The following is a 27486-nucleotide window of genomic DNA, read 5'->3' on the forward strand; positions in this document are numbered from 1 at the left end:
ATCTAGCTTTCTCTTTAGTTCATGATGTCTTAAAATAAAACAATTTAGGACTGAGCAGTTAACTGTAAGTCTAGATATGGGAGCAGTAAATTTATGAAATCAAAATAAAATTACACAGCTGCTTATATGTCAGTCTTTATAATTACTAGGTGCATTAGAATTAGGTAAACCATCATAGAATGGTTTGGGTTGGAAGGGATCTTAGAGATTGTCTAGTTCCACCCCTCCACCATGGAGAGGGACACCTTCCACCAGACCAGGTGCCCCATCCAACCTGTTTTGTTTGTTTGTTTTGGGAAACAATATGTAAGAAAAATAGTTGGCAGGAAAATCAAATACACATTTGCTTTACTTACATAAAAACCTAAAAATAAATACACATCACATACACCTTTGGAGTTGTAGCCAGTAATTTTTGTGTCCTTCAAGTTTAGCTCAAACTTTGAAAAGTGTCCTGTTTTGCTAATAAAACCTCTGCAGGACTTGGACCATGTTTACAAAGTTATTTTTAATGGTGAAGAAATGGGGACTATTTCTTGTATCTTCTTTTGACAGATACAGCACATGTCACTTGAATTCTGTGTTCGTATTACTTATACAGCCAGTCTTGGGTGAACATAATGGAAGGACAGGCAGCAATCTAGGATGACAGAAATTCAAGAAGACAGTGAAAATTAAAGGTTTGGGTTTCTGACAGGCATCTTCTGAGTCTTGCTGAAGTAATGTAGTATGTTGCAGCCTCTGAAAGAGATGGTAACCAGCCCTTACCAACTGTTACTCTGCTATAACTAGAGACTACCATTTCCCTAGCAGGATAGCAGAACACTGGTCGTAGAATGGTAGTATAGCCCAGATTGAAAGGGACCTTGAATAATCATCTAATCCAACCTTTCCTGTGAAAGGGAGGCTAGATGACACTGACTAGTGACTGACTGCCCAGTCACATCATGAAAACTTCAGTGGTGGGCACTCTGCCACGTCCCTGCAGTGTTCCAGTGATTTTTGTCAAACAGTCTCTGATTATATAGTGACTTTATAGTGTACCTGTACCTTCAGTGGTAAATAAAGTGCTGTGCTAGATGGGAGTGGCAGAAACATGAGCAAGAGTTCCCTTCTGCTGCTCTGATGGTGGACAGCTGTGAGTAGTGGTATCTGAAACTGCTGACATACAGGTGCTGGGGAGGGCCTGTGTCAGTGCCCTCAGAACCGTCTTCTCTTAAGGTTGCAGTTTTTTCTCATTTCAGGCAATAAAATCATAGCCCATGTGTTACTTTTGTTAAAACAAACAAAAAATCGCCACTATTCTATTCTGTTTTAATTTTACATGTAATTTCATTGTATTTAGAATCATAGAATAGTTAGGGTTGGAAAGGACCTTAAGATCATCAAGTTCTAACCTCCCTGCCATGGGTAGGGACACCTCACACTAAACCATGTCACCCAAGGCTCTGTCCAACCTGGCCTTGAACACTGCCTGGGATGGAGCATTCACAGCTTCCTTGGGCAACGCATTCCATATTTATCATTTTCTTACCAATTAAGTGTATAAAGAAACTGAGCCAGTGTTGAATGGGGAAGGTTTATTATACTTACTTCTAGGTAGGTGTGTTTTCTTGTTAAAGATCATAGTTTGAATTGGAAGAGACCTTTAAAGGTCATCTGATCCAAATCCCCTGCAATGAGCAGGGACATCTTCAACTAGATCAGATTTGCTCAGAGCCCTGTCTAATCTGACCTTGAATGTTTCCAGGGATGGGACATCTACCACCTCTCTGAGCAACCTGTGTGGGTGTTTCACCACCCTTATTGTAAAAAATTTCTTCTTATATTTAGTGTGATGTTAAGATTTCTAGTCTTTTTATAGCTGTTGTATAAATTAATGAAAGAATAACAGATTGATGCAAAACTTACGTTCACTCATTTTACCAGTACACTAAAAATTGTAGAAGGCTTTGTGTGGGATTTTGCACATCTTTGGTTTAACTGAGGTGCTGAAAGGGTACTGTTGCATTTCTGCAGACTAAAACTGGCTTATACCTTTATTGGGGATTGTTCTGCAATCTGATACTCATATGTGACATCTGTTGTTCTTGCCCTTGTAATGTAGTGTCTGAGTTTCACACTGCTTATTATTGGTTGCTTATTTTTCAACAGATTCTCTTTATATAAGATTAAAATCTTGTAATCTTCTGTTTGGTATTTTTAACATTTATTATGTAAGAAGGGTAAGTAGAGTTATCGCCTCTAACTTAGTGGTAGATACTATTAATCCTCTATTTGGGAAAATACAGGAAGTTGAGTAGCTTGTTTGTGTGTGAGTGTGTGCGTATGTATGATTTTTACCTGTATAGACTTGTTTTAGGAATATTGTAGAATGCTTGGATCAAGTGAGAGCAGATTTAAATTTCTGTTTTCAAATCAATGTCTTGTTTCAATAGTACAGTTAATTTTAGGTCATTAGTTTTCAAAGAACTATGGCAGCTATAATGTTTGGAGCATAAAACACATGAAAATCACTGGTTTTTTACTTTTAGACATTTGCATATTTTACGTTTGTTGATGCCTTGATAACTTCAAATTATTGTTCTTTTGTGTAGGTATATATGTTATGGCTAGTATTAAGTATATTTTATTTCTTATTTGTCTTTCTGGTTTTTTTTCTTTAACTCTGGGATGCAATAGTACAATTGTATTCATACAAAAACTTACCAACAGCAAAGTGGGTGCTGTAGGTGGGATAGTGATATTTTCAACAGTGTTCTTAGTTAACTGTACTTAAACTTACCAAAGCTTTAAAGTCCTCTGTTGTAAATCACTTGATACAGACAGGATATTTGTTGTTGAAAGAATTTGCCAAGGCTAATGGTGGGTAAATTTCTTAGTATCTTGATAAAATGTCACTTTTTCACAAGCTAATTTATTACTACCTCAGGACACCAGCGTGCACGGCTTTACCATCTATTCTATTACTTTATCTAATAAATTATGGAAGGTTGAAGTTGCAGTCTTTGTGAGTTCCCAGCCCTGGTTTCTGTGAATTAGCATAAGCATTTTCTTCACCATAGGAAAGCAGAACATAAGCATGTATTTAAAATTGAACATATGCTGAAATGCTTTGCTATTTTAGGTCTTGGTTGTTTGCTTGTTACTTCTTTTTTTCCTTTCTTTCTTTGAATGCTATCAACGTATTGCATGCTCACAAGAGCTCACATTTTCTTCTCCGAGTGCTGTTCAAAACAAGGTGCAGAGAAGAAAATGAAAAAGAAAGGCTAGCTGGGACATCCACAAGTTGAGGACTCCTAACATGCCTGCTTCAGTGTTCTTTCTTGTCCATATGGTAGAATGGAAAAATGTGTTTAATGTCTGGTAATTAAGGAAGTAAAATGGGGAAAAAAATAAATCTAAAGGTACTTGTTACTTTCTTAGTGTTTGGTAAACAGAGCAGCAAAGCTGTCATTCATCATTTTAAGATTAATTGCAACTTGATGCCATAATAATTTTGCCTCTGCACATAGCTTTAAATCACTGGCATAATTAAAACAGGACTGAATATGGACAACAGATTTATATTAGTACCTTACTAAAGTTAGTTTTAATCAATCATAAGAACTTAATATATATTCGGTCTATTATCTACTTTTCTTCCTATCTAAAAAAAAATGCTTACCATATGGTTTGTACCATAACTTTTAGTCTAATCAGAAATAACTTTTGGATTCTTTAAGAAAATCTATGTTTCTGCTTTGCTGTTGATGCCTTGTATCTTTTGGAGAAGAAAACATTTGGAAAAATTGCAGTTCTACAGAGAAAGTAGTTTTACTATGTAGCAAGGAAGGTGGGAAATGAAAGATAACACAAGGCGATTGGAGATCTTTTGTTTAAAAAGAAAAAAGCTCTGTGCAAAGTGTTTTCTTTGTAGCTGTCAAACTGATGTAAACTGTATTCATGTTGTTTGAGAACACAGAGTTGTTTATAGTGATATTAGAATTAACAGAGTGACATAAAAATTGGAGTATGGGAATAGAAATAGTTTTATGTTGTTTCTTCTCTCCCCTTTTAAAGATTTTGCTATGTGTTGACTGTGTAACTGTATTTCTGTAGCACGTGGAGTATTCCAGTTGCAAGGAGATAACCAGCAGCTGTTTGGAGCTTACTATTGTAAGCCCAAATATTTAGGAATTTTAATCCCTTTTTTCTTTAAGGACCACTACACCAGGAGAGACTAAACTTTTAGCTTCTGAAGTCTATGATATCCTTCAGTCTTCCAACATGTCAGACATGGACAATGTGAATGAGATGAATTATCGTCGACGGAAAGCACAGTTTTTCCTCGGCAGCACAAATAAGCGTGCCAAGACAGTGGTTTTGCATATAGATGGCCTTGATGATTCGGTAAGGAAATCTTAAGTGTTTATGTAAATAATGCATGCTGTACTGAGATGTAATTTGCCCACAGAAATAATGTATTCAGGCTACTTTTGTGGCATCATCGTCAGCAATTTCTGTGGATCGTATTTTGAAGATATGTATAAAGTCTTGCATAAATTGAGCTTAGTCAGAATATCTAAAGATGTTTTAAGGCAGTTTCCATGATGTTTTTTTAATTACTCTAAAACAGTGGTGTGTTTCCACCTCTCCTAGTTTTCTTTCCTTTTTGAAGAAAGTTTGGAATAAAGAAGGTATCTTCACCAGTTTTACTTAAAAATAGCTTCTTGTTGTATCAGTTGTATTAAACTAAAAGGTTTCCTTTTAGTTATGACAGATTTTAGACAGTTTTTACTACTTTTAATGTAGCAGTGTTGTGTTTTCTTAAGCTGGTTTTGCTGCATCTTTTTATTATCTGTGAGATCTTTTCTACTGTAGTGACCAGAATGGCATTTGAGTTAATGAGGTCTCGCTGAGTCTTTATGTAATGTCAGAATAACTTCTACAGATTTATCTACCATACCCCTGTAGATAACACCCCAGGGCCATGTTTGCCTTTTTACGGCTGCCAAACAGCATGTAGACTGTTTAAGCATGTTATCCACAAGTGCCCTCCGGACTCTGTATCTTCAGTTTTGTACCCATTTTAAATGATCAAACCTGATCCTTTGCTTTGTTGCTTTACATTTTGCCAAGTAAGCGTGTCCACAGGCCCAGTTCATCAACAGCATACGCATCGTACTGTTTTCATAAGACCATAGTTAATTCATTTAGAAATAACATGCTGCTCTAGCTCACTTTATACAAAGTAAATATTTTTCACAGTTTTGTCCTTCCAGCACTTACTCTGTCTAGAACGGCAGTGCTTTGTCAACACCATTGGCTTTTGTACTCTGAAGCGGGGTTTGACTTGTTTTTTTTAATTCAGTCCAGTAGGTTGTCTCTTGTTAAGTTTGGTTTGATTTGTTTTTAAGCTTGTAGTTGATTTGTTTGTTCACAGGTATCTCCAAGCAAGGAATCTCATTCACTTCTACTTTGTGAATTTAGATATTCTGGTTATAGTGTGATTCTGTCTTAAAAGTGTTTCTTTGTACTCTCCGACAAATGGAACTCGGTGAGATGTGTGGCATTTCTCTCTTAAATGCTGAGGCAAAGGTATTCTGAAAAAGCATCAGATACTTAACTCCAGAGAGCAAAACTGCAGGCTCCTGTAGTTGCCTAGAGCACACCAGCATGTTTTCTTACCTCATTGTTGAAGAAAAGAAAAATCTGACTGTACGCTGGCTGGAGATGGCTAGTGTGTATAGCTCTGTATTTCATCAGACGATTAAAGAAATGTTAGTGATACTCCAGGTGCTCACCTAGCAGTTAAACAACCCTATAATGGTGTTATAAATGTCAGGGTAAGTTGGGACTGGGAAGGTGATGAAGGATGGGAACAATAAAAGCAGTTTAGTTTCATTCCACAGTTTATTTACAGCCTAACAAGCAATGAATATCAGGTGGGGCATACAAGTGTTAAAAGGCATATTAAGTAAACACAGAGCTGTAAACATTGTGTTCTCAGTTTACCTTTGTTTTGTTATTTAGATTTGAAATGGAGTTGCTGTCAGGAATGACTGCAAATCCTATAAAAGCTTGTCGATTTTGAAACCTTAAATAGCAGATACTGATTATTTCAGGAAGGGAGGGGAAAGGTCATTTGTTGTTCAAGATCAAATTGTCAACTTGATGATAAGCTTTAAAAAAAATAAAAATGAAGCAGTACTTCAGGATTCTGTGGCGTCCCCCTCAATAAGTTTTCTAGTCTGTACATTTTACTAGTATTTGTTAGGGTATGGGAACCTACATTTCACCTGTCCTACGCTATACCTGCCCTGCCCTGTGCGCATGCGTCAGAACTACCATGCAGAAAGATGTCTAGCTGTGTGCTGCGGGGGTTTGTGCCTAGCTGCTACAGTTAGGCATACTTTGCCAAAGACATCTCTGCAGCAAGGCTGGTGGCTGCCACGCTTCCAGCTTTTTAAGGAGTCTGTATGGACCTAAGTTTTGTCTTTAAGAAGCCATTCACCAGTTACCTGATCACTGAAAGCCTCATTGCAAATTAAACTGAGGTGCCTGTGATTTAACGTGGATCTCGGGGTAAAAAGCCAAATTCTATACAGAGTTGCTGCATGCCTGCGTAAGTATAAATTATTTTAGGCTAATAAGCTATGAATGTGGTGCCGCTTTTCTCCAAAAGTAGGCTGTCTTTCATGAGTGAAAGTTGAAACTATCGTTTTTGCTATCAGATATTTCCTGTGTGTAGGCCAGGCAGCTTGTCTATCAAAGTTATCTTTTGTAATTCTCAAATGTTAATTATTTTAATACGTAAACTTACACAAATGAATTGTTTCAATATATATGCTAAAGTGCTAAAAACTGCTTTGGTTAATTATTACAGAGAGTAAAAGAATTTAGTTTACTTATGCATGAAAATTATCCCAACTACAGACCAATGATTATATGATAACTAATATAAATATGCTTTGAAATAACTTGCTATTTAAAACCTTGCAGAAATTTGCAGTAAAATTTAAATACATCATTACTTCGAACTTTGTGTAAGGCCATCACAGATACTGTTTATTTCTGGTATAGTGCATCTTTTCTTATTTTCCCCTTCTGTCCTATTAGTCTCTCCAAGTTTATTTTAATCCTTTTTGTTATAACCATCTTGTGCAAATATTAAAAGGGAAGAAAAATCAGAACATTCTAAGATAAAATGGAACAGATGCAACTAGTACAGGTCAATGTAATGTTACAGCACAGTAGGTGATGTCACTTGCTTTAAACGTAACATTCTGTGGGTTACCAACCAAATATTTTCTCTCTGAAGTAAGAATTTAGCTTATGCTGTGCAGTGGTGTCTGTGAGCTGCCACAGATAAAGCAGCTGAAAGATACAACAGCTGCTTTGATGCATTCAGTCAGTATGGAGGCAAGGTGTCTGATAAATAGCAACTTACACACTAACTACTCATCAATGAGCACTTCAGTCAATCAGAACTTAACCAGAGGGGACTGTTTAGCTGATCATACGGAGAAAAACATTCTTTGCTTTTCAGCACTTTCCTCTAATTATTTACAGTTGATTCCATCCTTTGTTGACTTCTAAAGAGTAAGCAATTTTTTTTTTTTTTTTTTTTTTTTTTTGGTGGCAAGAGGATCTAATATTTGTGCACTAAAATGGAGGTCTAAGGTTTTATTTTCTGAAGATGTGATTGACTAGCCACCTGCCCTCAGACATACAGGAATTCCTTAACAATCGGTTGTGAGCATTTAGCCATTGTGTATTATGAAAGTACTTTAGTTGTGGGGGTTTTGTTTGTTTTTCAGTCTCGAAGGAATCTTTGTGAAGAAGCCTTGCTGAAAATTAAAGGTGTTATTAGTTTTACCTTTCAAATGGCGGTTCAAAGGTGCGTGGTCCGAATTCGCTCAGACTTGAAAGCAGAGGTAAGCGCTCAATAACACTCCAGATCCTTCCAGTATTGTGTTCTGTCACACTGAACTGTTCTTTTTTTTTTTTTCCTGTGTGCTTGTAGGCATTGGCAACGGCAATAGCATCAACCAAAGTTATGAAGGCACAGCAAGTTGTGAAAAGTGAAAGTGGTGAGGAGGTAGGATACGTATCTTTCTAAACTAACTTATCATTTTAGTTCTGCTGTGTCTTTAATACCAGCACCTTTGTGCTGCAGCATCTGATACCAGGCAACATTTTGTAAGTGGGCGTGCTACACATACAGTACAAGGAGAATAAAGGGTATCCTATGTCAGGACATGTATGCATAGAACAGTTTTACAGAACTTCCTGCTTAGGAGGACAAAAATACTGTAATTGCTTCTCTCCTTAATGACATGGAAAGGATCACAGTGAACAGAGTTGCTGAAGTGTTTTTATTTCACATCTACATTAAATGGGCTGTGCCTTTATTTCATACTTTTTCTTCCGTGTTAAGCCAAAGCTTTTATTGTGTGTCTTCTAAGCGTAGTAGCTTCCATATATCTAGTAGGTTCCATTTGTATTCTCTCTGTACAGGAGGATGAGGAGGAGTCTCACAAAATACATGCCTGTTGTCTTGAGTATCTGTGTAACTTCCATTCATTCTTTAAGTTACAACATTTGACATAATTTTAATCTATTGTGGTTTATCAGATGCTAGTTCCATTCCAAGATACTCCAGTGGAAGTAGAGCAGAATACAGATCTACCTGAATATTTACCAGAAGACGAAAGCCCGACTAAGGAACAGGACAAAGCAGTGTCTCGTGTTGGGTCACACCCAGAAGGTGCAGCAAGCTGGCTCAGCACGGCAGCAAACTTTCTATCAAGATCTTTCTACTGGTGACTTGTTTTTGGTGTTAAAAGACTGTGTGAATGAACCAACAGGGGGGCCAGTTTTCCATTGGTGTGGTGAACTGCCAAGTGCAATTTGCAATAAATCATCATGAAAATTTTAGATTAAGCAAATGTATGCTGCATTTTACATTTTATTGGATGTTTAGCCTGATAGGGCAGGGGTCAAAGGACAGAGGCCTCCAATCAAATTGTTCTTTTTTTCTTTTCCCCTGTAGATTTTATTGCTTCACTTTTTAAATATGGGTCCACTGTTATATACCAAATGTTTATCCATATAGAGCTTTAAGTTTGACTTCACATGAAACACATGGTAGGAAGAATCCGTTTAACTCAAGTCTCAGGGCCTCTGTGAAAGAAAATTCTTAATAGCTCTAGCTGTGCATTAAATAAAATGCCCTTTTTATTTCTGCTTCCCTTTGGACTAATGTTGTTTTGTTAAATTTTGTAGATTTTGACTCCAGAGAAAAATACAGTCTGCCTCTTTTTTTGCCTTTATTTTTGCCAGCCACATTCACAGTGTGAGCACGATGTTCCCCTTTCGCTATTAAACTAGACTCACTACAGACTTGAAACTTACACCCTTTTATGTATGTTGAATTTTTTTCCGGTCTGCCCTTAACCACTGGAGTGTTTGAGATTAAGAAATAAGGGATTGAATAAACAAATATGTATACATACGTTGTACAGTAAATAAACTAGAACATATTTGTAATGATGGCTGTGACTGGCTGATATATATATATATATATAACTAATAAATACCACTGCCTGCTGTTTAGGCTAGCTGGGAAGAGTGTAGCAAAAAGAGCTGTGGTCTAATGTAGTGATGACCCATTGCAGCTCTGTCTGAAAAGAATAGAGGGATGTAGACTGTATTTGGTTAAGAAGTGGTGTTCACTGTTAGGAAACATTTGATGGTAACTGAAACTTTAAACTTGAAGAGTAAAGCAGAACTGAATGCCTCTTGCCACAGTGCCACACTTACAAATTGACTTTAACCCTTTTTATTTTACCTAACAAATATGATATGTAATTATTCTTCCCTCCTAATATCTTTTGTGAGACTCCCATCAGCTTGGATAGACTTAAAATCATGCAAACAATTGCCTTTGCCCTGTTACTTACAGACAGTAGAGGTTTAAAGATGTCTTGGTAGCTTCTGTGACCAGAAGTGATAAAAGTAGAACTTTTGTAGACAGAGAATAACATCTGGCTGAGCTGTTAGTAAACATTGTGTGAGAAGATTCAATACACAGTGCTTGAGAACTGCGGTGCCACTGCTTTGTTACACCAGAGAAATACAGCTGAGAACTAAATAATGTTATAAAATAACCTCATTATACAATGCTTTTTTGTGGTAATGTATTTGCTATAATGTTAATTATATTTACCACTTGGAGACTCAGAAAAAGAATTCAGTACATCAAAGTTACTCCCTTGGGCCTATGCACAAGGAATAAAAAAAGATAAATCACAGGCTGTCATAATACTACAGAAATGCTGAGGAAATGATCATGTAAAGTAATAATGCAGGTCAGAGTTCACCCACCCAAGTTAGTTGTCATTTTAGGATTAAAAAAAGAGAAAAGCTTGTTGGCAGACTAGATGTCTCATGTTTTTTAATATATCTAGTTTATTTTTGATTCAGGTTTACACGCACAGATTGAAAATAAAGGCTTTCCAGGGCATGTATTGCTTTAAATATGTAATACTACTCATTTGGCTGTCTAGAATGTTACAGTACCAAATGTGTTTGAAAAGTCCTCTGTTCTATAGCCATGAATGCAGAGTTTTATTTTTCTGCATTAACATCTGTTTGCATTTGCATTATTGCACATCTCTACTAAAAGACTGCACCCTTTGGATATTAATGGTTCAATACCAGTAGGTATTACAGTTTGTTTGTGCATTTGGTCTGTAGGTGTGCTTTTATGACAGTATTGCAGCTCTTGTAGAACAGTATAAGGCATCTGTAAAAGTTTTTGAAATATATTGTAAAATAATAAAGGATAATATAACTAAACAAAATCTGATTTGTGCCTTTTTAAATGTTTAAAGGGCTGGTGCCTTTTTAAATGTTCTGACGTTCTTTGAAACTGTTAGTGGTATTAGAGGTACATCTTTTTCATCTTTGACAGAGGAGTGCAAATGTCTGGTCATAGTGAGGCCTTTGCTGCATATCACAGTATGGCTTTTGTGCATGTTTAGAACATGCTTTCATTTTAAACTGAGTTTTTGTACAAAGTCTCAAATTCATTCTTAGGGGAATTTCTGGAGATTAGGGTTTTTTTTAATAACTGATGCTGTGCGGATGCGTCTTTCATCAGGCGAATTAAGAACCACCAACATTCCTGGAGAAACCTCTTACTTTCAAAAAGCAAAAAAAAACCCCAGACACAGCACACAGTTGTTAATTTTATGCTTGTTCTTTCTCAGGGGTCAAATGAAGGGTAAGAAAGCCCTTTGACCTAGGAGATGGCCAAAATAAAATTACTGCAAAATTAGAGGCTTCGAGAAAGAAGCTGAACTGGAAGACAGAGCACTGGTATCACATTGCACTGGTTGCAAAGTACTTGACTGCCGAGGAAGCCACTGCGTGCCTCATGGTTTAAGCTCCTGAACTGTCGTAGTGTTACAGCCATGTACAGCATAATAGGTTAATCACTACCATGTTTCTTCATAAGAGTAAATGCTTATGGGATAGGTAGAGGCAAAACTGAAGCTTATAACTGTGCCCTGCGAACAGCTGTCAAAGCACTGCAAGCATTCTGCAGTATTGTGAAATACAATATACTTCAGCTTTCCCACTCCCCAATCATCTACAGCTTATTCTATACAAAAATAGCTGCTGTGGCTGAGTTTTGCCATAGGCCGCGTAAGCTGATGGGGAGAGCAGTGCGTGGGGCTAATTCGGAAGAAAACGTTGAACACCTAGGCAGATGCAAACTGGCAGGTGTGAAGTAGTACTGGAACTGCCTCAATGTAAAATAAACTGTGGGTGCTCCTTTTTGCCTGAGAAGAACACTCCAGCTGTCAGCTACGGGAGTTTAGAAACATACCTAGTAAAATTCTGAGCAGCTGCGTTTGTTGCTGTATTCACTTTGCAGAAGGCTGGGTGATAAAGTCTTTCCTCTTTCTTCATCTGTACCTAATTATTCTGAGTTCCTAAAATGTGAACAAATCTATTTGTTGAGAATAACCTCTCAACCCATCTTGGATTCTGAACGTAATTCTTCAGGAAAAGTTGAGAGCGCATTATTTGGTGAAAGGGGGTGGGTGGTGGGGTCACTGGAGACTTCTTCAGTGAGGTTCAGTATCTAATTAGCCTCGGGGGTGAGACTGACTGCTAAGATTCCTCTAAAGCTTAATATAAAGCTGCTACAAAAAGAAATTGTCCTATTTCTTGTAGTTTTCACAGAGCAGGCATTGCTTAACTTGTTCAGCCTGCTTTACATGCAGGTTTTGAATAGGGCTGAAAAAACCCTGATTTACATTTGCAGTACTTTGCATATATATTGGTTGAAACATGGAGAGCAAGGTCTACTTCTGTAAGCTGCTGCATGTGCTACATCAGAATTTACATTACTTGAAGATTTCTTCATGTCATTGTTCATTGATGTGCATATGGCACTAGGCTTGTTAAATAACTGGGAGAGTTAGAGCTTCCCCTGTGGAATAAATTAAGATCAATTAAAGCAGTTAAAGTTGTGTGGAGATACAAAACCATCTCAGAGATGCGCACTCTTACCATGTTTTTGTGCCGGTTGTGATGGTAAAAGTTGTCTGTTATGTTAGAACCTGAAGGCCGCTACCTGAAGCAAGTTCCTGGCAGCTCTGTCTCTTCATGCCATGAAGACTGCACAGAACTTGGTAGCTAAATAATTTCCATCTTAACACAGGAAGCACTGCTGTGCCAGCAGTGTATGGCAACATGTCTGATTGGCATGAAATGGCACTTTTAAGTAGCAGATATAAAATACTGAATACCACAAAACCACCATATGGGAGCATCGTTGCTCTCATTTCCTACTGGAGCACCGAGTTAAGTGTAAATACTGAGAGTAAGGGAGTATGGCTGGTTTGAAGTAATGCCTTGCTGCTTCATACCTCTTCCCATTGAGATCCTTCAGGGACATGAGTGTGTTAACCCACCGGTACAGGGCATTGACATGTCGGCTTCTCCACTGGAACTGCTCCCCTGGATGTTTGCTGGTGGAAAGGGAGGGTCATCATGAGCTCATGGTGAGCTACCAGGGAGCAGCTGGGACACTGTTCATGCCCAACATCCCACAGAAATACAAACACCTATAACATGAGGTCTTCACAAAAGTGTTTTTCTATTAACCTTGTTTTAGTTTGTTTATCCGAATTGCTCGGGAATCCAGGGAAGTGCAAAATTGTGTGGACTGTCTCTGATTCTTAGTTCATGCTTCATTACAAAAATTAGCTGAAATGCCTTCCATTTTAGGAGAGGACTTCACACTGTCTAAGCACCTCTGGCCTGAATTAGAAAAGTCAGACCTCTCATAAGCAGCTTTCCTTATTGAATTATATATAGGATTGCATCACAAGCCAGCATGGTTGTAAGCCAGTTTTGCTCTCAAAATAGACCTTATTGATTTGTTGAAGTTCTGTACTGATTTATTATCAGCTGGACAGCCTGCTGGGACATCCAGTCTAAGAAATGCTTTACCTAGAATACCTAGAAAGGTTGGACCTTGAGGAGGATCCTTGAGGTCTCTTCCAACCTGCTATGAGTCTGTGAACTTTTGGTAATAAATACCCTTTCTATTTGGTTTTCCAAAAACTATATTTAGCTATCTTTACCTGATAGTTATGGTTATGTGTTATGGTGTTACGCTATATTTCAAAAGCTTTGTGCAACATGAGTTATTTCAGCAGTGCTACCTGCATGAGATGCCCAAGGCATCTGCTGTCTTCATGTAAATTAAAGCATCACCCTGACGGTGGTGTTTACAGCCTTTCCAGCAGTTAATGTTGTTTGTGGTACTTGATCCTTTGCATTTCTTTAAGAAGGCGTGACCTCCTTTATAGAATTCCCAGGTATACACCATAATATAGCTGATAGTAATGATGCTCATTACTTTTCAAGAGTGTATGTATAGCATGGGTTGAAAGAGATATCACAAGATGTCCCATTTGTTATGTGATCTTTTGGCCATGCTTTTTTCATGGGGGAGAATCCATGGTGCTTTGGTTTGCATTAAACTTTGAAGGACACATAAACAATCCAGCATGGGAACTCCTATTTTGGGAAGGGTGGGAGGGAGGAGAGGGAAGCTGGAAGCCAGTTCCCAGAGAAACAGGCATTCCACTTGCAAAAGGCAGCTCCCCATGGCCAGAAGAACAGCAGTAATTTAAGGTTACACAAGGCTGTCTAAAGGTGATGGTTTAATTTGTATTATTGCAAGATTAATTTTTTCCTGAATGAAAACTTAAACTGCTGTAATAGATTTTTGATTATAAACCCCTATATTGCTAATGTGGAAGTCCCACATTTAATATTGACAAAGCCATTCACTGTCATTATCTTGATGCAAAAAAAAAAAAAAAGCTTATATTATCTTTGGTTTTCATGGCTTTACCTCCTTTGCTACAACAAATATGTGCTGTAATGTTTTAGCAAATAACCATTATTGTTTATACACTGTAATTCAGTGGGATGGAGTAAATGGCGTATTTTAAAGAGTCTATTTCTTTGCATATAAAATACCTGTAAAGCTTACTGAAGGTAAAGAGTGGCTACTACTTAGCTCTCAATTGTTGGCTACATTCCTGAAACAATGAAGATATATCACCCACTATAATAAGGAAATAGCAGCCATTTAACATAGTTGAGCATTAACTCTGTCATTTAGGCTGCTGAAGCAATCTTATTATTATAGTCAGTGTAGCTGGTTTTGTTTCTCCATATGTGTAGATGTTTCTGGTGTACAAAATGCGTTGCTGTTTGTAACAGTAAATTACATACGCTTGAACACTACCCTTGCTATTTAAATGAAGTTATATCTGAACCTTTCAACAGAATAAGCAAAGATAAAGTGAATAACGTCTGGTTTTGAAATGTTTTTCATGGTAGTAGCTTTAAAAGTGAAAATGCCCTGTGTCACCCTGCAAAATTTTGTTCTAAGAGAAAAAATAACAGTCCTTTTCTATGTAAACCTTCACTATGAAAACAGCTTCTTGAAACATATCTTTGCAGTGCTTATTATCAAAGAGGTGCATGTTACCCATTCCAAAGCTTGGACCCTGTAAATGAAAGCTGGTGATGGCTAGTTCTTCACCTGCGTTGTCTCAAAAGTCATGACCTCTTTAATATTACATTTGCAGTTTATACCTGTGTGTCTGGCTAGAGAAGTTGAGAATGTCATATTTTGCTCTGTTTTCTTTTTTCTTTAGCCTTCCATGTACATGCACGAATATGCATATATATACACACCACCCTCAGTACAATGGACCTTGGCGCAAGTGTCACTAGTGCTATAGCTAAATAGTCAGTACAACTCAATCAAGGGTCTATAGATTATGAAAAGGAAATGGTATGTAATAGGGGACAGCACCAAACCAAGCTTTAGAACTTTTAAAAACTGTAATGTATCTAAATGTAAAAAAAGCTTTATTGAGACACTGTTCATAATATACAAGATAATACATAATGGGGCATTATGCTGACCTCCCTGTAGAGTGAATTGACATCTGGTGAAGTCCAGTAAGGGGTAGACCTGATTATTATCTTGTGAAGACCCTTAATGTGTAAAAGTTCCCTGCGTAGTTTAATTGAAGTAGGAAGACAAGAAGAAAAAACCTAATGCCACAAAATGAAGTGAAAGCTCAAAGGTAGACCAGCCCTCTCTGGTCCTTTTCTGCCCCTTGTCCCAACACTGTCACCACCAGTCTGCAGCAGGGTCTGTAAAAAGAGATGTGGGGAGTAGACCCTTTCCTCATGTAAGAGTAGCTTTAAGTGAAAAAAAGGTGGGTACCACAGGCATCCCATTAGCTCTACAGTACTTTAATGTTAAACTGCCTCTGAAGAGATGTGTGCTTAAATGCCACCAGTGAACATTTTGTTTCCTTCCTTCAGGGTGGGAACACTCAAACTCAGAGTGCCTCGTTGAATCCTGAGCCCCAGGCTAGCTCCCAGCTGCTGAGTGATGGTTTTGGGATAACCTAAATGGATGATAATGGGTACCCAGCAAAGTTTCAATGTCTGCTCCCAGTGACTATAGCCCATCTCAAGTACCCACCTACTCCTAGACTGAAACGGCAGCTGGCATCAGCTACTCAACCAATCCAATTTACTTTCAATCACACCATTACTACAACCTCCCTCCTCCATCTGTGTAAACATATGTCTTTGTTAAACACCACCATTTGTACAGGATAAAAATTGTCAATGCTGACAAAAATGCCCCCACATAATGCTGTTGTGATCGCAATGTTGTCCTTAAGCTGATTTTAAAGAAGTCTGTGAGCTGATCAACATCTTCCACTGCCCTTAGTGGGAAACTGATAGAAATAAATCTTGTAAAAATGGTTTTATTTTATCCGTGGGTAATATGCTTTTCTAAGACTCAGCTCTTGGAAGCTGTATATTAATTGTTAGTGGCAGTTTGCAGTTCCACAGCAATACCCCAAAGCAATCACTGTTTCCTGAGTAGTCCTTTCTAATATTAGTGTGTTATCTTGGCAAGAGCATATTTTCCTTATACCTTTTGGGGCTGGCCCTTAAATCTGGCATGGGAAAAAGTCACAACTCTGAAAAAAACATTTGGTTATTAATGGCTGCTCCTTGCACCAGATTTTCTTCAGGAATGACTGCTTATGGTCTTTGTACAGGAGTTTACCCTCTTCTTTTTCTTGTAGTATAGTGCACCTAGGACTGTCCTACAACATAATTTAATCACAGCATAACTGGGGGCCTCCACTCTCTAAACATGAGCATTATAAAAGAATCTCTCTTCAGCAAACGGAATGCTCATAAAAATTTTACAGTGCTTCTTGCTGGGCCATCCTGTAAAACATTGGCTTGATCAGCATTAAGGCAGGGAAAGAAACTGGTTTTGCTTTCTGGACCTAAGCTGCTCATTCTTTGGGCCTTAACACCAGACACTTAAAATTAACAGTCCCTATCGTTATATGTCTGCACTTCTCATCTTGCTCTAGCATCTATCAGCCCAGGGTGAGATCCTAAACAAGTAAGCATTTTCTTTTGTGCAAACCTGCTTCTTCTGGTGCACACTTTGCTCCTTTCTTTTGCTCTTATTTACAATACTTGTGTTGCCATCATCATTGTGCTTTTCCATCTGTTCAGCCCTGGTAATACTAAACATGAAACTGTAGTTAACGAAGTCCCGCCATGAACTGGACTTTGATTCTGTGAGGATTTAAGCCCAATCATTTTGCTTCTTGCTAGTTTTCTCCAGCCATTTGGGCACTTGGGTATGCCAGTGTGCATTTCCAAGCTTTTTTCCCCATCATCTCTGCAGCTGTGAGGATTAGAGATGTTTGGTTTTTAATGAAAATTCAGGCTTTTTAGAATTGCTTCCTTTACAAATGAGCACTTTGCAAAAGCAAGCATCAGCAAAAGAAAACAAAAAGACCCAAACCCTGTAAAAAGATTAAACCAGTTTCCTGCCTTTCTTCTTACTTAGCTAATTCACTTCTTTCCTCAGTGGCCTCTGTTTTATTCTGGTGATCATTCTGCTGTTTCATGCTACCTTTCCCTGTTTCTGTGGCTTGGTGGTTTTGTAAAACATTCAGTGGCTTCCGTATTTTTGGGGATTTGGTTTTGTTTGCTTTGTTGGTGTTTTTTTGGCCTGGTCTGCTAACCATAACCATGATTCTTGTATAAACTAAGACGTGGGATATCAGGAGCCTTCTTTATTCAGTGTTTGGAAGTATTGGTATCTCCCCCTGCTAGGGACCTGGTGGCTGCTCAGGCAACCCACCAGTGCCAATAGGAAGGACTCCTGCCTTGTACTACTCCCAGTCCAGATAATTTTGTAGCTGCTGATCTGGCCTTATTCCTCAAGCTGCTGCTTAGTGGTTTATGACTATTTGAATGTTATGAAGTCTCTGAGGAGGCACTTTATAATGGGTTAATCTTGCAGTTCTGATGAAAAGGGGGAAACTCCCACCCTGGTTTTCTGGTGCAGAAAGGGTGCTTTCGCCTTCTGCTGGGCCTCTGGACCCCTGAACTCTGCCTTGACTTGAGGCTCAGCCTCCATTTCACTGATGGTACCTCCACCACCTGGGCAAGGGAGCTAAAGGAAGGTGGCACTGATCGATTTCCCACATAAGCAGGTGCTTGCAGCAACACTTTCCCCTGGTGTGCTTTCACTTTGAGTTTCCCATTCAGCTTTTGGAGGCCTTATGTGTCTTTTTGCATTTATTTTAAAAGGACCTTTAATTGGCTGCCTGGCTATGCAGATCTGCTGCATAGGAAGAAACTCCACGTTTACTGCACCTCAGGTCTTAGCACTTCTTTTGGCTGCTGTGGTCCATGCTAATTCCTGTTACTATTTATTTGGTCCTGTACCAAACACAGAATGTTTAGGCCCAGCCCTTGGCAATGCTGTTAAGCACGGTTATATGGCTTTGCCTCCCAGCCAGCAGCTGATACTGTCCACTTAAAGAAGATATTTCATCATTCTACATTTTTTGTGTGTTGGTTTTGCATGGCATACCAGGTTGGAATGGACCTCAAGAATCAACTGAGAGTTGGTCTGGTCGGGCTCTTCCCAGGACTAACTTGCACCCATCACCCTTGTCTTTTCGATGTCACTCCTTGCAAAAAGCGAGTCTCAGTCTACTTTGTAACCACTTTTTAAATACTGGAACATGATGATAAAGGTCTCCCCGGAGCCTTCCCTTCTGCCGGCTGACCAAGCCCAGCTCTCTCAGCCTTTCCTCACATGGCAAGCTTCCCGGACCTATAATTATCCTTGTGGCCCTTTTATGGACCCTTTCCAGCCTTTCCACATCTTTATTTTTGTACAGCAGGGACCAAAACTGAACACAGTATTCCAGCTGTAGCCCAACAAGTGCTGAGTTGAGGGGGATAATGGCACCTTTGCCTCTGCTGGTGATGCCCCTGTTGATGTAACCCAGCAACCTGTTGATTTGCTTCGCTTCAGCAGCACACTGTTCCCTCATATTGAACCTGTGGTCCATCAGGACCTTCAGGGCCCTTTCCACAGGGCTGATCCCCAGCTGCGCAGATCCCAGCCTGTGCTGCACTCCTGGGTTGTGTTTTCCCAGGAGCGAGACCTTACACCTGTCCTTGTTGAACTGTGCGTGCTGAAAACCCACCTGCAAACAAAGCGCGAAGGGACGCTAACTAATTCCTGCCGGATTTGCTCCTGTTATCGCCCAGGTGGGGCTGGCAGCTCCCGGAGCCGGATCAGAGGCACAGCGGCAGCGAGTGCGGTGCGGTGCGGATGCGCGGCGGGGCGGTCGCGCTAGATGGCAGCATGGACGTGCCGTTGGGAGGGCGGGAGGCGGCGGGGACACGGCACCCGCCGGGGGGGCTCTCGCTGCCACGGCGCTGGGACGTGTTCCTGGCTGGGGATCAGCGCAGTGGTGAATCCCGAATCCAGCGCCCAGGTTTAAATCTCCTATCTCTCTCTCTCTATCTATCTATCTATCTATCTATCTATCTATCTATCTATCTATCTATCATCTATCTATCATCTATCTTATTCTAATGCATTCTTTCACTTTTCTGCTGACTTTTGTGTTGCCAAAAGAAAAAGACTTATGCTTATTTTTTACACCTGATTTATTCATAACTGCATACACAGTGCTATGGACAACCCTAGTGATCCTGAAATAGGATTCATAGCAGGGATTGTATGTCTGTGTGTAAATATCTGCATATCTATGCCCTAAGTGGCACCTGCTTGAGTGACAGAAGTCCTGATCTGTCAGCAATGCAAGCGCAGGTTAAATTAATGTTAGTTTTAACATAGACTCTTAGAATGGTTTGGATTGGAAGGCACCTTAAAGATCATATGTGTTCCACCCCTCTGCCATGGGCAGGGACACCTTCCACTACACCAGGTTGCTCAAACCGTCCAACCTGGACTTGGACCCTGCCAAGGATGGGGCATCCACAGCTTCTCTGGGCAACCTGTGCCAGGGCCTCACCACCCTCACAGTAAAAAACTTCTTCCTAATGTCTAATCTAAATCTCCCCTCTGTCAGTTTAAAGCCATTCCCCCTTATTTTACCACTACCTTCCCTCATAAAAAGTCTCTCTCCAGGTTTCTTGTAGGCCCCCTTCAGGTACTGGAAGGCCACAGTGACATCTTCCTGCAGCCTTCTCTTCTCCAGGCTAAACAAGGTCAACTCTCTCTGCCTGCCTTCATAGCAGAGGTGCTCCAGCCCTCTGAGCATCTTCATGGCCTCCTCTGGACTTGCTCAAGCATGTTCAGATCCTTCTTGTGCTGGGGGCCCAGAGCTGGATGCAATACTCCAGATGAGGTCTCACTAGAGTGGACTAGAGGGAAAGAATCACCTCCCTTGACCTGCTGGACGTATTCCTTTTGATACAGCCCAGGATATGGTTGGCTTCCTTGTCTGTAAGAGCACATTGCTGGCTCATGTTGAGCTTCTTGTCAATCAGCACCTTCAAATCCTTCTGCTCAGGGCTGCTGTCAATCCATTTAATCCTGAAGGCAGAGGATCCTGGTGTTATTGAACCCAAAATTTATCCCAGGCTCTTTGCAAGTAAGTGCCCCTTTTTAGGTGGCTAAGGTTTAGTCTGCATGTGTTCATTCTGATTTCGTACTGTATTGTTTCTCACCCCGTGCTGGGAACAGGGAGAGCAGCCTCGCTCCTGGCCCTTCCTAGGGAGAGCTGCTTCACCTGCCAGGATGGAGTAGATACCACAGATGCCTCCCTGATGCAGCTGTGGGGCTTGGTCCAGGGGTTGGTGGAAGGACAAGTGGGGCAAAGGAGAAGTCTGGGTAAGGGTCTGACACTTTACCCACACTGGTATAAGTAAAGTTAGGCCCCAGGTTAAGGTAATCAGAATTTGAGTTCCCAGTTGCTCCTTTAGAAGCTGCTGCCCTTTTACTCCCTTAGGCTTAGCCTCTGAAAAACAGAGGCATCAGCTGTGAAAGTGGAGGAAACTAACCCCATTGTTATTGAGACAATCAGTGTAGCAGAGATCAAAAACCATATTTTAATGTAGAACCCAGAAGAGGCACACTGATATTTTTCAGTGTCATGTATGCATTTTATTCCATAAGACAACAAATGGATATTTGGAAACAAATATTTTTTCCTGTTCTAGGCCCTGTTTGAAAGGTTTATTGTAAGATCAGTTGACTTGGTGGATGTGGATGCATGAATGTGTAGGAGAGATAAATGCTGTGAGTATTAGTTCAAAGAGTTTTTGTTAACTGGACTTTCCTGAATAGCTAACAGTCTGTTTATAGACTTCCCCCCCCCCCCCCATCAGTACATATTCAACAACTATATCCTATGCAATATATAGAAAAGTTAAATTTCATCAAACTGCTACAGCAGTAAATGCTTCAGTATTCTTGCAGCGTGTAGCACACAGGACACATGATAACGATTAGCGTTATTTCCCTCATGGGACTTTTGCAACACACGTCTGCTTGGGTGTGGGCAGAGCGAGAAGACCAACTTAGGAATTCCTTTGTTTTATGGTCCTGCCTGGCCTTGTGTCAGACACACTGACCCCAGTTGTGGGAGAAACTGGAGAAGTTGGTGTAAAGTCTGCTGATGCTTGTAACGGGATTAAATTCCCTTCTCAGGTCTTTAGACACTTCCCTGGAAAGGGTCTGACATGTATTACTAGAATGGGCTGCTCAAAAGTAGGAACCTCTCACCGAAATAAAAAATAGGGATAGAATAATGCCATGTAAAAGTGGATGACGACAGCAATATTCCATAGAGAGAGAAGTGATAAATGAAAGTTGTGGGTGTTACTGACTATGCTACCAAATATTTTGATACCAATTAAAGTGTAGTGCCACTAGAGATGTTTTCATCACAATATGAGACACAAGTACAAATACTGACTCAGAGAACGACAGTGGGGATATGAGCTTGTGCCACAACAGATGTATAACTGCAGAGAGGCATGTATAGCAGAGTGATTCAGAAAAAGCAGGCACACAGGATTGCATCTTATGGAGATGACAGAAGTTGAGGTTTCTCCTATGGGGACAGAAAAGAGATCTCCCAGCAGTCAGGCAGAAAAGTGAATTAAATCTCAGCCTTTAGAAAAGTCCCAAGTGGCAAGTACTGTCGGCAAGTCTAGATGGCTGCAATACAGTGACTTAGGCTGAGTTTCATAGTGCAATGCTTGTTTTATTTTCACTTTTTATTTTCATACTAAGTCAAACATAGTCATTATGTGAAAACTTCTCAGATGTCTTACCCGAAGAAATACACTCTTGAGAGTGTATTTCAATGAGATTTGCAATCTGATTGGTTTGAGAGCTCAAGTCTTGGAGAGTCTCCTGTGTTTTATGCTCATAATGTATGGACATCATCAAAACGAAATTTAAGGTGTCTGTATTCTATTTGGCTTCAAATGGACAGGTAGAGGAAGAAATAGCTCACAACAGCTTTTATGTTGTTCTCTTCACAGTATACCTCTAACAGTTCGATGCATAAAGACTTTTAGTCCTTCATTTATGCCTATTGCTGTGTTACTAGTAAGATGGAAAAACAGCAGTGGGAACTGAAAGCAGGAACAGACTATTAAACACAGCCATTCAGTGAATCCTGAGCATTTCTTTATTAATATTTTAGCAAAACTGGATTCTTTCCCCAAATAAAACAATGCTATAAAATATCACAGATACAGCATCTGCTGGATCTTCATTAGTTTAATTGTTATGATTCAGTTTAATGAAATGTTATCAGCAACACTTAAAACTGAAGTGCAGAGAGTGTTTTTTCTACAGATAACAACATCTTTGGGCAATAGAAACTTGGGCCTGTTTGCTGATGGTCTTTGTAGCACTACATTAGGAATAAATCTTACTGATTCTTCTCTCTCCAGGCAGAAAAGTGTCTAACAGGGTCAGCAAGTGTTCTTTGCACTGAGAGTGATTGCATACCATTCATGTTACGAGCAGAGGAAAAAGAGGATGATCACATAGCTCTTCAGGTCAGCCAGACATGTAAAAGCTTCTCCCTTCTTTTTTTACCACTGGTTTCTTCCTAGCACCAGAAGTTCCAGAAATAAGGGTTTTAAGGAAGTTTTGCAAAATGAGGTAAAACAGATGGGCTGGGATCTGGAAAGGTCTAACCAAGCAAAGATGTCAGGGGAGGGCAGGGAGAGAGGACAAGTAGTACCACTGGCTTGTTGAAGGTGACAGTGAATTAGGATACCTCAAACAATTCCAAAAATTCTGGGATGAGGCGGCATATCTGTCAAATCCCGCTGTTATTAAGTTCAGGAAGGTTTTGATAACTTAATATACAGGCAATTGTAACTTGGAGAAACGGGGTCATAGTTGTAGGCACCTCTGTCTATGGCTTAATTGCAACTAGCAACTATTTTGCCATGATTTCCTCTTACTTAGAGTACCTTGTGAAGTTCAAGGGTGCTACTTACGAAGCATCAAAGTAAATACGGGGGAAAGAACATCAAACGTTGCTAAAAATAGGGACAGGAAGCTCAACCTTGTTCAGCTGTGCAGCAGTGGTATATAAAGAAAAGTCAGAAAGCAAAAAAGGATGTTGCTTTAATGAATTTCTATTCTGTGCACTCCAATCTGCTTGCAAATCTGCAACCACTAAAACACACAAACGATAACACACAAAATAGTGCAGAATTGAAAGAAACTTGAACTGACCTTGGCACCTGGGGAACAAGAAAGTGGCTGAAATCCAGTTATTACTCCTTTTGCTAACTTTCGCCCTGGATGAAATAAATTATCAGAAAACCAGTTTCATTAACCATTTACTATTAAGCTGCCTGACTGCTTGCTTCTCATTCGACTGGGAGACAATTTGTTTTTCACTGCCTGGCTTGAAGAGACGCTGAAGAGGTGAGCTTACTATTTTATATCAATATACCACCAGGAGCCTAAGGCCCTTCTCAATTCCTTCTCTTAGTCCCGGCAAGTGCTGCTGCTCTGGCTGTGCATAGCCAGACATCTCAGCATAATAGCTCATGGGCTCACACAGGGACAGGATTCTAAGAAACGCTTGATTCAGAAATTGACGCTGGGCTGTCAGTAGGTGGTGTGCCAGCATGAGGTTGAATAAGGCGTAACACACAGGAGTGAAGCCTTTAGGAAAAGTAGAGTTAAAGTGATCCTGCCTATAAGACTGTGCAAACTCTTTGGTACCCCTTGCAAAAGCAGAAATAGGATTAATGTCCTGGTTGACAAGGTAGCCCATGAAAGCATGCTGTGTGCAAGTATGATTTCCTAGTGTGGTGATCCAGACCTACTCTGCACATTAAAGGCTTTCATGCAGTACATGCAAATCTTGTAGGCATGCCTCTAATAGGTAGAGTGTTGGACCACTTGGTTAAAGAGTCCTCTGTATGTGTCATAATCACATAAGTTAAATTCAGCTTGCTGCTTGTGGAGCTGTCAGCCTGAATGCTCTTGAAATTAAGCTTTCACAGTTTGCCATCTGGGTCCTGTATGAAGGCAAAAATGTTTCCCATCTCTAGAACCACATATTAAGAGACAAAAATTGAAGTTTTCTATACACCTGCCAAACCCACATCTTGGTACCAATTATGGTTGAGAGTTTTCTTGGAAAAACATCCATAGAACAAAATGTATCTTTCTGATAAAGTAGGGGAAGTATTTAGTTTAGAAGTTTCAAGTTATTCATGACTGGAATTTCATGCTTGTCATTATAACTGTAGTTAAAAGTCTTAACCTCTTGACTCAGTTCTTGTTCAGGCAAGAGCCTTACTGGTCTGAAATGCTAGTGTCTTCAGTACTGAACCCTCCAACATCAGGATCCTTTGTCACGAAGCTTCAGTTCAGGCTAGCTTGGTCCATAGGGGTGATTTTGAGCAACCTTAAGGAAATACCTAAGGTAACTTTTGTGAGTTTTTAGCAGGAATGGCTAGCACCTGGTAAAGTATTTTACATTTTGCATTTTTTGAAAGAGATGAGATGATCGGCATAAGTTTTGCTCAGATTGCAAATGTTCTCCTGCTTTTAATTTGCATTTCCATCTACAGTTGACAGACTTTAGAAAGTCCCTTTCTCCTTCTGTATTTGTGCAATAATGAACAGACCAGCATTTGGCTTGGTTGTGTCATCAAATCTAACTTCATGAGATTGCTGGGATATAAGGCCTCTGTACAGTCATCCAATAACTCACTCCTAAGGTATGCCCATGAAGGAGACAACTGCAGTGGAACATGGGATAGCACTATGAATTGCTTCTCCTTCCTCTAACTTTGTGCCTAGATGAAAGAAATACTCAGAATATTGGTGTTTCATTATTATGACTACAAAAGGAGGGTGAACATAGTCATTAGAAAGCACTGATGTAATACATGTCTGTTTCTACATTAATAACCTAGATTTAGCTTGGAGGGCTGAAATGAAATATATGCTTTGCTTCACTGCAAGCTGTTTTAGTCCCTCCATGCAGACTTTACAAGCTGGAAATCCCATAGCCTTGGTATAGATAGATGGGAGCCAGCTAACAGGTGATTAAAACCACTTTGAATTCCTGGCTTTCGCTGTTTTATGTCTGCGATGTTTCATCTTATGTAGAAAAATTTACTTTTCTGGGTGCCAGTACACAGTCTTGACATCTCCCTTTCCCTAGCAGGGGTCCCATGTCCCCTGCATGGCATCAGATACTGAAAACATGGTGGTTGCTGGCGTGGTTATACATTTTGCAATTTTATATAAGAGATATTTTGATAATTCTGCAAGGGATTTTTTTTTTTTTTTTAATTAAAGCTTGATATTTTACAGCTGAACTGTAGCCCTAATTACTGGTAGTATCAGCAAGTGTAGTTTCATGAGAAGAGCTACAGCTCTAGAGGTCTCCAACACATCAGTGATGGTTCTTACAGATATATTTGCATCTGGTGGGAGCTGCGTAAGTATTTAGTGACATATTTGTGTCTTTGCTGGTGACAGAATATTAATAAGCACTCGCCCATTTATTAACAGAATCCTGTTTTAATTCAAAAAGAGAGAAAAAGCAACGGAGGCTTAAGCTCTTAAACTGTATCAGCAAAGAAACATATAATCAGGAAGAGGAATCAGCTTGTGAATGAGTCCTTAATTTAAAAAAGGCAACATTGTTACATGATTATATTTTTAATTATTTGACTAATTATTTACTAATTGGGTATAACATGTGAAGGCAGTGCTAACAAATCATGGCTTTGGGAAGTGTTTACATTCAGGATCAGTATAACGTGTACTTGCAGAAACAGTAATGCCAAACTGAAACATCTAGATTGCTGTAAGAGCTGGGTATCATTGGTGAAAATAGGATGTGAATCTCAGATGATTTCTCTAATTCTTTTTTCTGCAGCACATTTGTAATATCACAGTGTAAAGACCATGAGAAATAGCAATTTTGATTTGCAAATGAGTATTGGTTATTTTTCTGAAATTACTGGGATTTTTTTCCTCACCCATTTCTGTGTTTCTTCTACAGTGCTTAGTGTAGGTAATATAAAACACTGTAACACTACATTCTACCTCTTTTGTCTCACGGAATATTTCACTGGGATTATTATCACAACTATTTTGCTACGTTCAATGAAATTGACATTGATTCCATTCGTTGAAATCATATGGAGACTGCAACTGCAGTCTGCCTTATTATCAAATGAGTACAGTTTGCCCTTCAATAATTCTCTAAACTCTCAAATGCCTTGGAAATGATATGCTGGAGTGTTACCGAGCTGTGACTGAAGCACCATTTGTGCAAAGTGTGACAGTGCACAAATGATATTCCACAGTAAGAGTTCAAATGACATTAATCTTTCACAGAGAGGTTCAGTGACTGGGAAGATGTCTCAAACACCAAATAAAGACACTATGGCCACACTTCAAATTATTTCTGAGCAGCTCCTCTGTATCCCTCCTTTAGAAACATGTACATTAATTTCTCTGCTATATATTTAAATGTAACCAATAAGAAATTGGAAAATGTAATGTCCTGGGTTCAGCAGTAGCAGTCATGTTTCTCCTTCGTGGCAGCTGGTGCAGTGCTGTGTTTTGACTTCCAGCCTGGGAACAGTGCTGGTGATACCGATGTTTTCGGTTGTTGCTAAGTGATGTTTACCCTGACCAAGGACTTTGTGAGGCTCATGCTCTGCCAGGGAGGAGGGGAAGCTGTGAGGAAGCAGAGATGGGGTGCCTGACCCAGGCTAGCCAAGGAGGTATTCCATACCACAGCACGTCATGCCCGGGGTGGGGGGTAACTGGGAGTTACCTGGAAGGACACGGGCTTCCGGGTGGGACTCGTTTTCTTGGCCGGTGGTATCGTATTCTCTTCCCTTGTTATTTTTCCTTATCATTGTTGCAGTTGGTGGTAGCGGTGGTGATTTGTGTTGTACATTGGTTGCTGGACTGTTCTTGTCTCAACCCATGGGAGTTGCACTCTTTTGATCCTCCTCCCCATTCCTCCGGGAGCGGGGAAGGGG

General features: G+C 39.8%; 1 protein-coding gene across 6 annotated transcripts in view; it reads left to right on the forward strand.

Moving 5' to 3' along the window:
• The window catches only part of ARMC1 (armadillo repeat containing 1), a 30662-nt gene extending 19812 nt beyond the window's left edge, over positions 1-10850 (forward strand). For 5 of the 6 annotated variants that reach the window (XM_062633290.1, XM_062633291.1, XM_062633289.1 and 2 more), the window contains 4 exons: positions 4203-4392; positions 7803-7919; positions 8009-8083; positions 8620-10850. In XM_062633290.1, coding sequence (XP_062489274.1) covers positions 4203-4392; positions 7803-7919; positions 8009-8083; positions 8620-8811 — 574 coding nt within the window. In that variant the 3' untranslated portion in view covers positions 8812-10850. The remainder of the gene's footprint in view (positions 1-4202; positions 4393-7802; positions 7920-8008; positions 8084-8619) is intronic. The other variant, XM_062633293.1, reaches the window with a different exon arrangement.
• Positions 10851-27486: the final 16636 nt, after the last annotated feature.

This window comes from Pezoporus occidentalis, unplaced genomic scaffold (assembly GCF_034315485.1).
Source record: "Pezoporus occidentalis ecotype Australia unplaced genomic scaffold, CSIRO_AGI_Poc_V1 ctg4, whole genome shotgun sequence".
NCBI classification, from domain to species: Eukaryota; Metazoa; Chordata; class Aves; order Psittaciformes; family Psittacidae; genus Pezoporus; species Pezoporus occidentalis.